Source organism: Xenopus laevis, chromosome 7L, assembly GCF_017654675.1.
Source record: "Xenopus laevis strain J_2021 chromosome 7L, Xenopus_laevis_v10.1, whole genome shotgun sequence".
In the NCBI taxonomy this organism is placed as follows: Eukaryota; Metazoa; Chordata; class Amphibia; order Anura; family Pipidae; genus Xenopus; species Xenopus laevis.
In genome coordinates this window covers 135,260,995-135,274,759 of record NC_054383.1, presented here as the reverse complement: position 1 = coordinate 135,274,759, position 13,765 = coordinate 135,260,995, and the positions used below count along the sequence as shown (strand labels likewise).

General features: G+C 40.7%; 1 protein-coding gene across 1 annotated transcript in view; it reads right to left on the bottom strand.

Annotated features, from left to right (window-relative positions):
• Nucleotides 1-357: 357 nt before the first annotated feature.
• rbm42.L (RNA binding motif protein 42 L homeolog) overlaps nt 358-13,765 on the bottom strand; it is an 18,196-nt gene continuing 4,788 nt past the window's right edge. The window contains 9 exon segments of the mRNA NM_001097656.1: nt 358-1,238; nt 2,776-2,970; nt 3,782-3,902; nt 4,005-4,112; nt 4,204-4,323; nt 4,971-5,095; nt 7,450-7,578; nt 7,691-7,778; nt 7,955-8,057. Of these exon segments, the coding sequence (NP_001091125.1) occupies nt 1,126-1,238; nt 2,776-2,970; nt 3,782-3,902; nt 4,005-4,112; nt 4,204-4,323; nt 4,971-5,095; nt 7,450-7,578; nt 7,691-7,778; nt 7,955-8,057 (1,102 nt within the window). The 3' untranslated portion in view covers nt 358-1,125.

Below are 13,765 nucleotides of genomic sequence, written 5' to 3'. Positions count from 1 at the left end.
TCGGTATCAGAATCATCCCATGTTCACTTCCTGTGCAACTGCAACTCTCACTCGCTCCATCAGCAACGAATAGTTGGAGCTGTGCTACAGAAATCAGTGACTAATTTACCCTTTATGCTCTTTAACATGTGGCATTCAAGTCTCAGTTATTTTGTTATAGAAATTCTCTGCTGTGTTAACTACTCACAGCCCCCTGTTACTTATCATCCCCTCTTCATTGGCTGCTGCAGCTCTGATGTTGGGTTGGGAGCAGGACAAAGACCAGAGAAGCTGCAGCACAAGTGTAATCAGCCTATTAAAGGGATTGTTCACCTTTAAAATTCATGATGTAGAGTGATATTCTGAGACAATTTGCAATTGGGTTTAATTTTTTATTTGTGGTTTTTGAGTTATTTAGCTTTTTATTCAGCAGCTCTCCAGTTTGTAATTTCAGCCGTATGGTTGCTAGGGTCCAAATTAGCCTAGCAACCATACATTGATTTGAATAAGAGAGGGTCTGAATAGAAAGAGGAGTAATAAAAAGTAGCAATAACAATAAACCTGTAGCCTTACAGAGATGGGGTCAGTGACCCTCATTTGAAAACTGGAAAGAGTCAGAAGTAAAAGGCAAATATTTCCAAAACTATAAACAAAAGAAAGAATGAAGACCAGTTGAAAAGTTGCTTAGAATTGGCCATTATATAACATAATAGGGGGAGATTAAGGATTTTAGTTTAAAAAGCATCAAGTGAGTTTTTATTAGCCGGGATGGTGAATTTAGTGGCCCTTTGAGGTTTAATGATCGTATTGAGCGTAGGAAAACAGGACAGGAGTTGTTCATTGAATTAAAAGTAACACAGAGCGACAGCACACAGCACTAGAATATAATGGAGCTGCTTGTCCTGATAAACGGGGAAGGGCAATGAAAACAAACCAAACACTTGCCAGAGCTGAGGTTGCCCCATTTGTCGGCTATTGGGCGCCAAGCAAACAGGATAAAAGTTTAAATGCAGAGATGCAACAGTGTGGCCCTCCAGCTGTGCAGGGGACGTGTATAAGAGCTGGAGAGATGGAGGGCATCCCTAATCACACAGAAGAGTTGGACAATACCGAGTTCATGTCCGTAGTTCTAGATCTGTCCGTTCTCTATCTCAGGCCGAGCTTCTTCTTCTCCCTCTGCTTCTTGCGCACGACTTCTATATTGCGATCCTTCCACTGGCTCTTCCGCAGCTTTATAGGGCGAGAGCCTACGTATTTGCCTGTAAGAGACGGAGACATGAGTCCCGCCCACTACTGCTTCCTATAAGCCAATCAAATCCATTCCTTAAAACTCTCGCATAGTAATGACGTCCTTTACATCCTTTACTTACTCCTCGGTGCAAATTCAGGGCTTGGGAGTTCATGGGCGCCATCTTCTAACACTTCTGTAATCTTCGGATCTTCTTTCACTTCGGCAATTTCTGTGACTTTCGCCGCATGCGCAGTTGTCGTGAAATGGAAAATTGCTCCAACTGCGCATGCCCCGATACCCTGATCTCATTCTGAAGAGAAGAAGATGGTGCCCGTGAACTCCGATGCCCTGAATCTACATTGAGGGGTAAGTAAAGAATTAGAGGCATTTACCCGGGGTAACACCTAGGCTGGGGGGAGCAGAGAGGAGGGTCTATGTAGGGTTGGGGGTAGGATTTTTTTTAATTAAGGGTTGAATTCTGCTTTAAAGGGATACTGACAAGGGAATCTTTTTTATCAGTTAATAGTGCTGCTCCAGCAGAATTCTGCACTGAAATCCATTTCTCAAAAGAGCAAACAGATATTTTTATATTCAATTTTGAAATCTGACATGGGGCTAGATATATTGTCAGTTTTCGAGCTGCCCCCAGTCATGTGACTTGTGCTCTGATAAACTTCAGTCACTTTTTACTGCTGTACTGCAAGTTGGAGTGTTATCACCTCCCTCATCCCCTTTCCCCAGCAGAACAATGGGAAGGTAACCAGATAACAGCTCCCTAACACAAGATAACAGCTGCCTGGTAGATCTAAGAACAACACTCAATAGTAAAATCCAGGTCCCACTGAGACACATTCAGTTACATTGAGTAGGAGAAACAACAGCCTGCCAGAAAGCAGTTCCATCCTAAAGTGCTGGCTCTTTCTGAAATCACATGACCAGGCAAAATGAGCTGAGATGCACCTACACACCAATATTACAACTAAATACACTTGCTGGTTCAGGAATGACATTTTATATTGTACAGGGAATTATTTGCAGTGTAAACAGTGTCATTTAGAAATAAAAACTACATCATAAAAAATCATGACAGAATCCCTTTTAAGGAGAAGCAAACCCTAAAGTTTAAAAACCCCTACCCTACATAGACCCCACTCCCTCCTCCTCCCCAGCCTAGTTGCTACCCTGGGAAATGCCCCTAAGTCTTTACTTACCCCTTGGTGCAGATTCTGTCCAGCGGAGTTCACAGGCGTCACCGTTTCATATGCGGTAATCTTCGGGAAGTGCATGCGCAGTTGGAGCAATTTTCTGCGACAACTGCTCATGTGCCGAAACTCATGGAAATTGCCGAAGCGCCGGGAGAAGACCCAAAGATTACCAAAGCAGCTGAAGATGTCTCCCGTGAACTCCACTGGACAGAATCTGCACCGAGGGGTAAGTAAAGACTATGGGGCATATGCCATGAGGTAGCAGCTAGGCTGGGGGGGGGAGGAAGGGGGGTCTATGTAGGGTAGGGTTTTTTAACTTTAGGGTTTGCTTCTCCTTTAAGAAACAAAGGCCAGTCGTACCGTTGACTTCACGCATGGCTCTCACGTAGTCATTGGGATCCTTGAAGCTCACAAAGCCGAAGCCTTTAGTCTTTCCTGTGCGTTTATCCCGGATGACTTTGGCTCTCAGGAAGGAGGAGTAACGACTGAAAGCGCGAGCAAGGATGTCATCATTCACCTCGATTCCCAAATCCCCACAAAATATTCGGAAGTCATCTGTAGAAATTAAGGGAATGTTCAGCTGTTCCAGATCAAGTCGGCAGTAAATATATTTGCAAATCGGAAATTCTAGAAAATCCCCATATTATCGTGTTCCTCTTCTAACGGGTTTTCTGTTTCAGTTTTATGGATTTGTCAACATTTAATAATTAATATGTAACATAATATGTATGTATGTATGAATCTATCTATCTATCTATACACATTATCTCTCTCTCTCATTTCATGTAAAGCAAGGCACTCACAGGACTTTAAAATATAGTGAAAAAGAGAAAGTTTATTTATTTTGTTTGTACAAAGTTATTTGAGTGAGCTCTGATACATCTGCTAGGAAAGGAGCCCCCCTATAAGATATATTGGATGTAACTGTCAATGAATATCTGACACCCAACTGCTGCATGAAGACAGAATGAAGAGAAACCGATGCCGAGAGAGGAATAGTGAAGATAAACTTGATTATTTCGATGCAGAATATTTAATTGATTGTATTTAGAGAACTTATTATTTCAGTATGATGAAGCTTATATTAAATTTTCATTTTCACAATAGTTCCCCTGTAAGGTCGGTGGCACATGGGGAGATTAGTCACCAAGTGATAAATCTTTGCTACTGCTGTCGACTAATCTCCCCGAAATTTTCACCAGCAAGAATGTGAATCGCCGGTAGGATGACATAAGAGTCGCTTCAGCCGAAGTTTCCTTGTGAGGCAAGGCGACTAACCTCCCCGCGTGCCCCACCCTTAGGTGTACAAATGGCTACAGCTTCAATATAGAATGACGCAGCAGTTCCATTCAGGTGTGAGACTTACCGGATTCCCATTCTAATAAGCTTTGATCTTCCCAAGACGTTCCGGCTGCAGTGCGGATGCACCGTTTTAATTTCTCCGGCTTTGGTTTCTTTTTATCCTCTTGCACCGGTTCCATGAGCACCTACAGAACAGGGACTGTAAGGATTTTAGGAAGCAGAGCACCTCACAACAGAATACAGTGTCTACAAATCCCCTGCTCCAAATCTCAGCTCCGGGGTCTCACCTCAGGTTGCACCGGTTCCATTTCAGGCATACTGGGGCCAATAACGGCTTCATCATAGCCAAGACTTTCCTTCTCTTCCGGTATTATTGGGGGTTCCACAATATCCTCCTGAAACAGAGAGATGTCTTACAATGATGCTGCTGTCCAGTCTTTGAATCATATATATTATATATATTATAGAATATAGGGGGTCTCTTACCTCTGGCTTCCTTACTGGGGGTGCAGTATAGACAGTGGGGGCAGCTTGGATGACTGTAGGGTTTATCTTTGGAGCAGACTGTACCATGGGACGAGGCGGGGGAAGTAGAGGTCCCATAGGCTGTACATACAGTAAGAAGAATAAGAGATACTGATTTGTTACTGCCTGAAAATCACATGGTCTGTAACCAATCTTCTCTCAAAAAAATAAAAAAAATAAACACACGCATTCTGTGGTTTGAATCACTGCCGCTTCCTAACCTCATTATAGTCCTGCAGGGACCAGTCAGAGCATGAGTTTTCTAAGATAGTTCCAGTAAAAAACTTTTTCAGGATAAAAAAATAAAAACTCAAATTGTTTAAGATTTAAAAAGCTTTAATGCGAAAATACTCCAGTTAAAACCTGTCGAGGTCATGTAGAAGTCAATGGCGCAGGTCCATTGAACCATTTGAAGATGTTTTTAGCCTTCATGATTTTTGTTTTTTGGTGGTCTGCTCTTGAAAACTCAAGCTATTCGTTTTTTTCCCGCGGATAATTCGGTCAGAGTCCCCCCCCAATTGCATTCATTTGGGTTTTTTCATAAATAAGCAAACATTCGAGTTGGGCATTAATTCGAGGTAGCAAAAAACCTCACAAACTAGACCTCGGATAAATAACCCACTTAGTGAAGGAAGTCAGACAGACGGGAAAAAGCAGTGACTAATATCTTCCCCTGTACAAAAGATTAGACACACAAAAAAAAAGGAATGTACCAAAACAGCACTCACAGGGGGGCCGGGGCGCATGCCCAGCGGAGGAGGAGGTATGTGTCGCATCAGTGGTGGGGGTGGGCCGTGCATGTGATGGGCCATTAAAGGCTGAGGGGGAGGCATTCCTGGGTGTCGGGGGCCGGCTGAAAACAAACGGAAGAGAATATTAACAGTGGTATTGCCCAGACTGCCAGTTGAGAGATTAGGGCTATATATTAACACCCCTGAAAACACAGAATTCTTGACCCACATAGACTGGCACTACCCTCCCATTTTACGCTCTATAGTTCATTCAGAATCAGGGGGGATAGCAAATAAACAGAATAAAGAGGGAACAAATAAGAAAAGAGCCATGGATTAAAAAGTAACGGAGAAGTTGCGGAATGAAAGAAAAATGGAGAAATCACATAATTAAAGAGTAACGGAGAAGCAACGGAATGAAAGAGTAATAGAGAGCCCTGATGTCCAGTATCAGCTGCAGGTGGTCAGTCATTGACAAATCCAGAACAACATGAAAAGAATTTTCTGCTCTCAGGTAAGTGGATCCCTGGACTTTAGGCTCCATAGAGTAATGTTATTATAAAAGCCACCCCCCCAACCCCCCCCATTCCTATGTGATTGCCTGACCGCAGCCATTCTCTACCTTCAGGGAGATGTGAATGAGATCTTGTAGCCTTTACTTAGGGATGGGGGGCTGCAGATATCTGTTGAGCTTTTAGCTCCTATACACAGAAATCTAGTTAGGCCTCGGCCTGTATTGCCCTGTGCAGGAGTCACACTGTGTGAGAGACAAATACAATAGTAGCAGTTTCGGGTGCAGCCCTAAAACAAACTGCTCCCCGCCAAGCTCAGAATCCCAACATCAATCACTGAGTGAAGCTATAACTATGGAGTCTGATTAAGAAGTGCTCCCCCTGGCTGTCTAGAAAGGGAATTCACTTGGTGGATGTGAATGAAGCAAAACTGGGAGGCAGAGAAAGAACCTACAAGTCCCATAGCAGGACAAACATCTCCCAGTGTTAGACAGAAGGTCTATTTATCACTTACCTACAGACCTGCAGCGAGTTCCAACTGCTCCACTTAATGCACAACTAAAATCTATAAAAAGGTCTTATGATATTTGTAGATTAAAAGAGGTTGGTGCCACGCTACAAAGATAGGTTGAATCCTTACCATATATGTATAAATACAAATATACAGAGAAGGAATGTTCTGGGCACACAATAAGCTATACCCTCATACTGTACTGTCTAAGGGAATCAATATGGCACCTCCTCCTCCCATATGTATAAATACAAATATACAGAGAAGGAATGTTCTGGGCACACAATAAGCTATACCCTCATACTGTACTGTCTAAGGGAATCAATATGGCACCTCCTCCTCCCATATGTATAAATACAAATATACAGAGAAGGAATGTTCTGGGCACACAATAAGTTATACCCTCATACTGTACTGTCTAAGGGAATCAATATGGCACCTCCCTCCTCCCATGTGTATAAATACAAATATACAGTGAAGGAATGTTCTGGGCACACAATAAGCTATACCCTCATACTGTACTGTCTAAGGGAATCAATATGGCACCTCCTCCTCCCATTTGTATAAATACAAATATACAGAGAAGGAATGTTCTGGGAACACAATAAGCTATACCCTCATACTGTACTGTCTAAGGGAATCAATATGGCACCTCCTCCCATATGTATAAATACAAATATACAGAGAAGGAATGTTCTGGGCACACAATAAGCTATACCCTCATACTGTACTGTCTAAGGGAATCAATATGGCACCTCCTCCTCCCATATGTATAAATACAAATATACAGAGAAGGAATGTTCTGGGCACACAATAAGCTATACCCTCATACTGTACTGTCTAAGGGAATCAATATGGCACCTCCTCCTCCCATATGTATAAATACAAATATACAGAGAAGGAATGTTCTGGGCACACAATAAGCTATACCCTCATACTGTACTGTCTAAGGGAATCAATATGGCACCTCCTCCTCCCATATGTATAAATACAAATATACAGAGAAGGAATGTTCTGGGCACACAATAAGCTATACCCTCATACTGTACTGTCTAAGGGAATCAATATGGCACCTCCTCCCATATGTATAAATACAAATATACAGAGAAGGAATGTTCTGGGCACACAATAAGCTATACCCTCATACTGTACTGTCTAAGGGAATCAATATGGCACCTCCTCCATATGTATAAATACAAATATACAGAGAAGGAATGTTCTGGGCACACAATAAGCTATACCCTCATACTGTACTGTCTAAGGGAATCAATATGGCACCTCCTCCCATATGTATAAATACAAATATACAGAGAAGGAATGTTCTGGGCACACAATAAGCTATACCCTCATACTGTACTGTCCAAGGGAATCAATATGGCACCTCCTTCCATTTGTATAAATAGATGAATAACAAATAGCAGATTGGCCTCCGCTGTCTAAAGCAGTTACTTACCAGCTCTGTGCTGCAAAACATGAGGGATGAAGGAAGGACGAGGCCTGACTCCGTGAGGCTCAGCTGGTCGCTGCAAAGCATGAGGGATGAAACTGGGTCTCATCACTGGTGGTCTAGGGAAAGGGATGGCTGTATCCACAAAGAGGGAAGGAATAGATTACATTAGCAAACCAAGCAATAAGATGGATAGATGACAGACAGATAGAGGATAGAGGATAGAGGATGGATAGTCACACTGTACCTGGGCCAACAAAATGCACTGGTGGAACAATAATGGGTCCCACAACATTGGCCGCAGCAGTTGCCCTCGCTTCTAGACTTTGTTGCACCTGTGTGTGAGGAGAAGCAGCAAAATGTTAAAGCCATATAGTGTATTTATATATGACTGCCATCATCTGCAAAATGGTTATACCCACACTACAGAGTAATCCCTAATGGATATATAGTACTGCCCACACACTAGGGTGCCCCAAGGATATTACCCCAACTATCCCCAATCAGTTACCTGGCTATAGGTGTTTGTCGCAATAACGGGACGAATAAACGGCACCGCTGGGATGGACAACGGAACAGGATCCACTGGAGCGCCCAGAACTTCCTGCTCAAACCTAAAGAATGAAGATACATCACAGGAGAGGGTGAGTGGGGTCTGAGACCAAATACATGGCGCCTGCAGTTCTAATACACCCCACTGATATCTATATATCTATATATAAAGGTTCCCAAAGTACCTGCACTCCTTCCTTATTAGCCAGAGGTGGGTGCCTGGTCAATCAAAGCATATAATGTTCAAAGTGGACCAGCACAAATTTTCAATCAAATTAAGGTTTATTTCAACATCACTCACGTGTCCAACGTTTCGGCCCACATTAGGGCCTTTATCAAGGACAGGTGCAAGTGGTTATGTGGGTATTTAAATACAAAAAAAGTGGGCGTCAAGATGACGTCATTAACAATCAATCAATACAAATGAGTGTCCTTATACATTCAAACAAACAATGTGTTTCAATTCTGAATCTTATCTCTAGGTGTCACCGTTGTACCATTTTTGCTACATTTCTTTATATATAGTAATGCCTGTGGCTTCCGTTTTCGTGAAGAATTTGCATAATCCTATGCGATCGTCTATGTTGAGGGTAGTAAGAATAGACAGCGATCGAGCTAAGAGAGAGAAGGACTTGATTGATATGCAGGATAAATCTTTGAAGAGGGGGTATCCAGCAAAATTATTATCGGACACTAGAGATTGGGCACTTTCCCTAGATCGTACGGAGGTCGTGTGAGCAGTCAAGACCAAAAGGATGTAGCAAAACAAGCAGAAAGGAAGATCTTTATTACGTCAGTCAGTATGACGTGAACAGTATGTCCACTAAAAAAAGTGTGATAGAGCACTGGCCCATAATAGCCACAGACGAGGCTATTTCTAAATACCTGCCTGCGAAACCAAAATTTAGCTTCAAAAGGGGTAGAAACCTAAAGGAAACCCTGAGCCCCTCTGATCCTGTGGATAAATATCAAAAGGCAAATGTACAAAAAATTTTTATCCGAACGACCACGAGTGTAGAAATGCACAGGTTGTGTGATGTGTGGAACTTTAATACAAGGTACCCACTTCACTCATCCACAGACTGGCAAAAAATAGACTATTCGACAAAGGTTGTCATGCGACTCAACAATGGTGGTTTATATAATTAAATGCCCGTGTGGACTTGTGTACTGCGGCAAAACCATCAGGCAATTGAAAGAGAGAATTGCAATGCACAGGACAAGTATAAGAGCGGCCCTTGATCCAGATAGATTGCAGAAAATCAAAAATAAGAAACCAGATATCTCCCAGCAGCCTGTAGCTAAGCATTGGGCTGAAGCGAGGCACAGTCCAGCGGCATTTAGGTGTATGCCAATCGATCAGATATCCAAAAAAACAAGAGGGGGAGATTATGATGAAATGCTTTTAAAAAAAGAAGCATTCTGGATACACGAACTAGACTGCGTGGCACCCAAAGGCTTGAATGGACAATTAATCCTCAATTGTTTGCTAAAGGTGGCCATACATGGAGAGATCCGCTCGTTTGGTGATGTCGCCAAACGAGCGGATCTCCCTCCGATATGCCCACCTGGGCAATATCGGGCTGATCCGATCGTGGGCCCTAGGGCCCAACGATCGGATCCTAACGATGCCTAACGGGCGGTCGGCTCGCGGGGCCGCATCAACGAACAGATGCGGCCGCGATCCGACTGGATTTTTAGTCCCTTCCGATCGAGATGATCTCGATCGGGGAAGCCCGTCCGGGGGGGGGGCCCATACACAGGCCAATAAGCTGCCGACTCGGTCTGTAGGCAGTTTTTTTCGGCCCGTGTATGGCCACCTTAACTTGAAAATGTTTCTTCCCCAGTCTCAATTGGCAACAATAAGTAGAGAAATGAAACATGATAAACATAATAGCAAAATGTGCAACATAATATGAGTAGCAACAATGTTTATAATACTGGTAGCATTCTTCTCTTTTAGATGGTGATTATAGCTCTACTATGCGGAGACAAACTAAGCAGTCCATTAAGAGACTAAAGAATTTCTCTTGCAACAAATTCATTTATTGTTTTTAAACTTTTTTGTACACATTGTACCACATATACAACAAAATCTTTTTAATCACAGACGATCGCATAGGATTATGCAAATTCTTCACGAAAACGGAAGCCACAGGCATTACTATATATAAAGAAATGTAGCAAAAATGGTACAACGGTGACACCTAGAGATAAGATTCAGAATTGAAACACATTGTTTGTTTGAATGTATAAGGACACTCGTTTGCATTGATTGATTGTTAATGACGTCATCTTGACACCCACTTTTTTTGTATTTAAATACCCACATAACCACTTGCACCTGTCCTTGATAAAGGCCCTAATGTGGGCCGAAACGTTGGACACGTGAGTGATGTTGAAATAAACCTTAATTTGATTGAAAATTTGTGCTGGTCCACTTTGAACATTATAATCCCACATCCCAGGTGGGACCGAAACGTTAGAAAGTTGCTGAAAAATTATATATATATATATATATATATATATATATATATATATATATATATATATATATATATATATATATATATATATATATATATATATATATATATATATATATATATATATATAATACACAAAAGCCATGAATATCTTGTAAATTATATCCTTATAAACGGTGAGTTCTGATGTCATCAGTTATAAACGGTGAGTTCTGATGTCATTTCTGTCACATGACTCACTGAAATTTGTGTATTATAATAAATAAAGTACCCCCAGTTGTAAAATATGAGGATATTAGAAGTTACCTCGGAGTTCCATGACCTGTATAACTCGGCCTTCGGCCTCGTGTTTTTATATGGTCATGAAACTCCTCGGTAACTTATAATATCCTTATATTTTACAAGAGGGGGTACTTTATTATATATATATATATATATACAGGCGCCCATACCAATGATGGGATAGATGTTACAGAAACTTAAAAGATATTCTGATGGTCACTGACTTTAAAGGACATGGGTCTTTCCAAACCTATTGGTTAACCAAAAAATTAGGATGTAATAGATGTCCGGACTGCACTACTTGTCGGTGCTTGCTGAATGGGCCAGATTTTCCCCATTCATACATTGGTAAAAGATTCAAAATCAAGCACAGGCTGAGCTGTACATCCACTTATGTAATATACATTATCACCTGTCCATGTGGCCTGTACTACGTTGGTAAAACTATCCCTACACTAGAGCGGATCAGCAATCAGCACTCAGCAAAGCCCTGAAAGATGGTCAAGCCACGCAGCATTTTCTTGCCCACGGCCATAATTTACCCACATTTAAATGTATGGCCATAGACTATCAGCCGCCTCTTGGCAGAGGGGGCGACAGGGACAATACATTACTACGTAGAGAAACACGTTGGATCTTTAAATTGGACACTAACGCCCAGGGGTCTTAAAGGGCATGTAAAGGCAAAAAAATAAAATCCCATTTTTACTTTCATTAATGAAAAAGAAATCTATCTCCAATACACTAATTAAAAAATGTGTACCGTTTTTATAAGAACCCTGACTGTATGCAGTGAAATTCTCCCTTCATTTACTGCTGTGGATAGGAATTGTCAGACGGTGCCTAACTGCTCTGCAGGGAAACAATCATACTTATGAACAGCAGGGGGAGCCCCCGCCTTACTTCCCAGCCATGCAGAACTCAAGCAGCTTTGTTTATGATGATCCCTAAGCAGCCCAGACCACACTGAGCATGTGCACTTAGTCTTAGTCTTGCAAAGATCTTTAACAAAGTTACAAGATGGTGACCCCATGTAGCCAACTTTGAAAGTATAAATCATTTGTTTGATTAGGCTTGTGGTGCAGTAAGTTCATGTTTATATTTAGTATACAAAATACAGCATTTCTAGCATTATTCTATTTTACACTTTACATGCCCTTTAATGAATCGCTACCATTGGGCTGCTTCATCTAGGATTTCTATGGACATGTCCTCTTCTTTTTACGTTGGCTGTTTATAAGGACTCTATGTATATTGTGATCCTGCTGTTCCATTTGCTGCTCTCCTGCTTATTGGATATATTTTTGACTAATAACTTTTATGCTATACGTCCCTTCTAGTTCTGTTGTCTACATGTATTTTTCTTGTTCTTACTCCCTACTGGTTTAGGACACACGTAAGTGGCCCATGGTGTTGACATTGGGACAAGGCCCTCTAAGTATCTGATCCAATATTAGGAGCATGTTTGATTGTCCAAGGATACTGGTATGTGGGCACAGGCATATGGCAAACACATTTTGTTTCTACGTCTCATTCATTCTCTTATTCATGTCCTGAATGGATACTTTGGCACTACTCCCATGTGATGATAAACATAAAGAGAATGTAACTCTGGGAAGTTCAGCCACAACACCCGATAGTATTGGTCGGGGCATTACCATGTACAGAGGCCTGGGAGATTAGCCCGAAAGTACTCCCGTTATGAGTGAAATAAAGTACCCCCAGTTGTCCTAGTCAGGGGTCTACTTAGGGTAGCCCGTCCACCTCTACTGTAACCATTCCTTGATGTGAAGGTACATGGGAACCCACTTTATGTGCTTCCCCAGGGTATTTCAATATTGATCTATGTATCATGATGCCGGAGTTGGCCTTTTTAAGGGCGACAACATCCAGGGACCCGGAGTTGTGATCAGAGGGTGTTTTTTGTTTCACTGTGTTTTTTTACGCTATGATGTCATTGAAGTGGGTGGGCTCTATGCACACTTAGCCTCTCTTTGGCTATACTGCCACTTCTTTCACTGCACTATGTTTCCTTGAAAAAGGTTCCTGTGTGGGACCAAAACGTCAAATTAATAAACTCCTTTTTTCTTTTTATCTATATTGACTTTGGTGTGTAAATCCTGTGAGTGCAGGATAAATACTTACTTACTTATTATTTATGCTTGAGCATCAGGTCTCGACTATATTCAAGGTGTGCGGCCCAAACACGCTGTTCTATCTATCTCTCTATATCTCTATATCTCTATCTCTATATCTCTATCTATATATATCTCTATCTATATATATCTCTATCTATATATATCTCTATCTATATATATCTCTATCTATATATATCTCTATCTATATATATCTCTATCTATATATATCTATATATCTCTATCTATATATATCTATATATCTCTATCTATCTCTATCTATATATCTCTATCTATATATCATATCTCTTTCTATATATCTCTTTCTATATATCTCTTTCTATATATCTCTTTCTATATATCTCTTTCTATATATCTCTTTCTATATATCTCTTTCTATATATCTCTTTCTATATATCTCTTTCTATATATCTCTATCTATATATCTCTATCTATATATCTCTATCTATATATCTCTATCTATATATCTCTATCTATATATCTCTATCTATATATCTCTATCTATATATCTCTATATATCTCTATCTATATATCTCTCTATCTATATATCTATCTATATATCTCTATCTATATATCTATATATCTCTATCTATATATCTATATATCTCTATCTATATATCTCTATATCTCTATCTATATATCTCTATATCTCTATATCTCTATATCTCTATATCTCTATCTCTATATCTCTATCTCTATATCTCTATCTCTATATCTCTATCTCTCTATCTCTATATCTCTATCTCTATATCTCTATCTCTATATCTCTATCTCTATATCTCTATCTCTATATCTCTATCTCTATATCTCTATCTCTATATCTCTATCTCTATATCTCTATCTCTA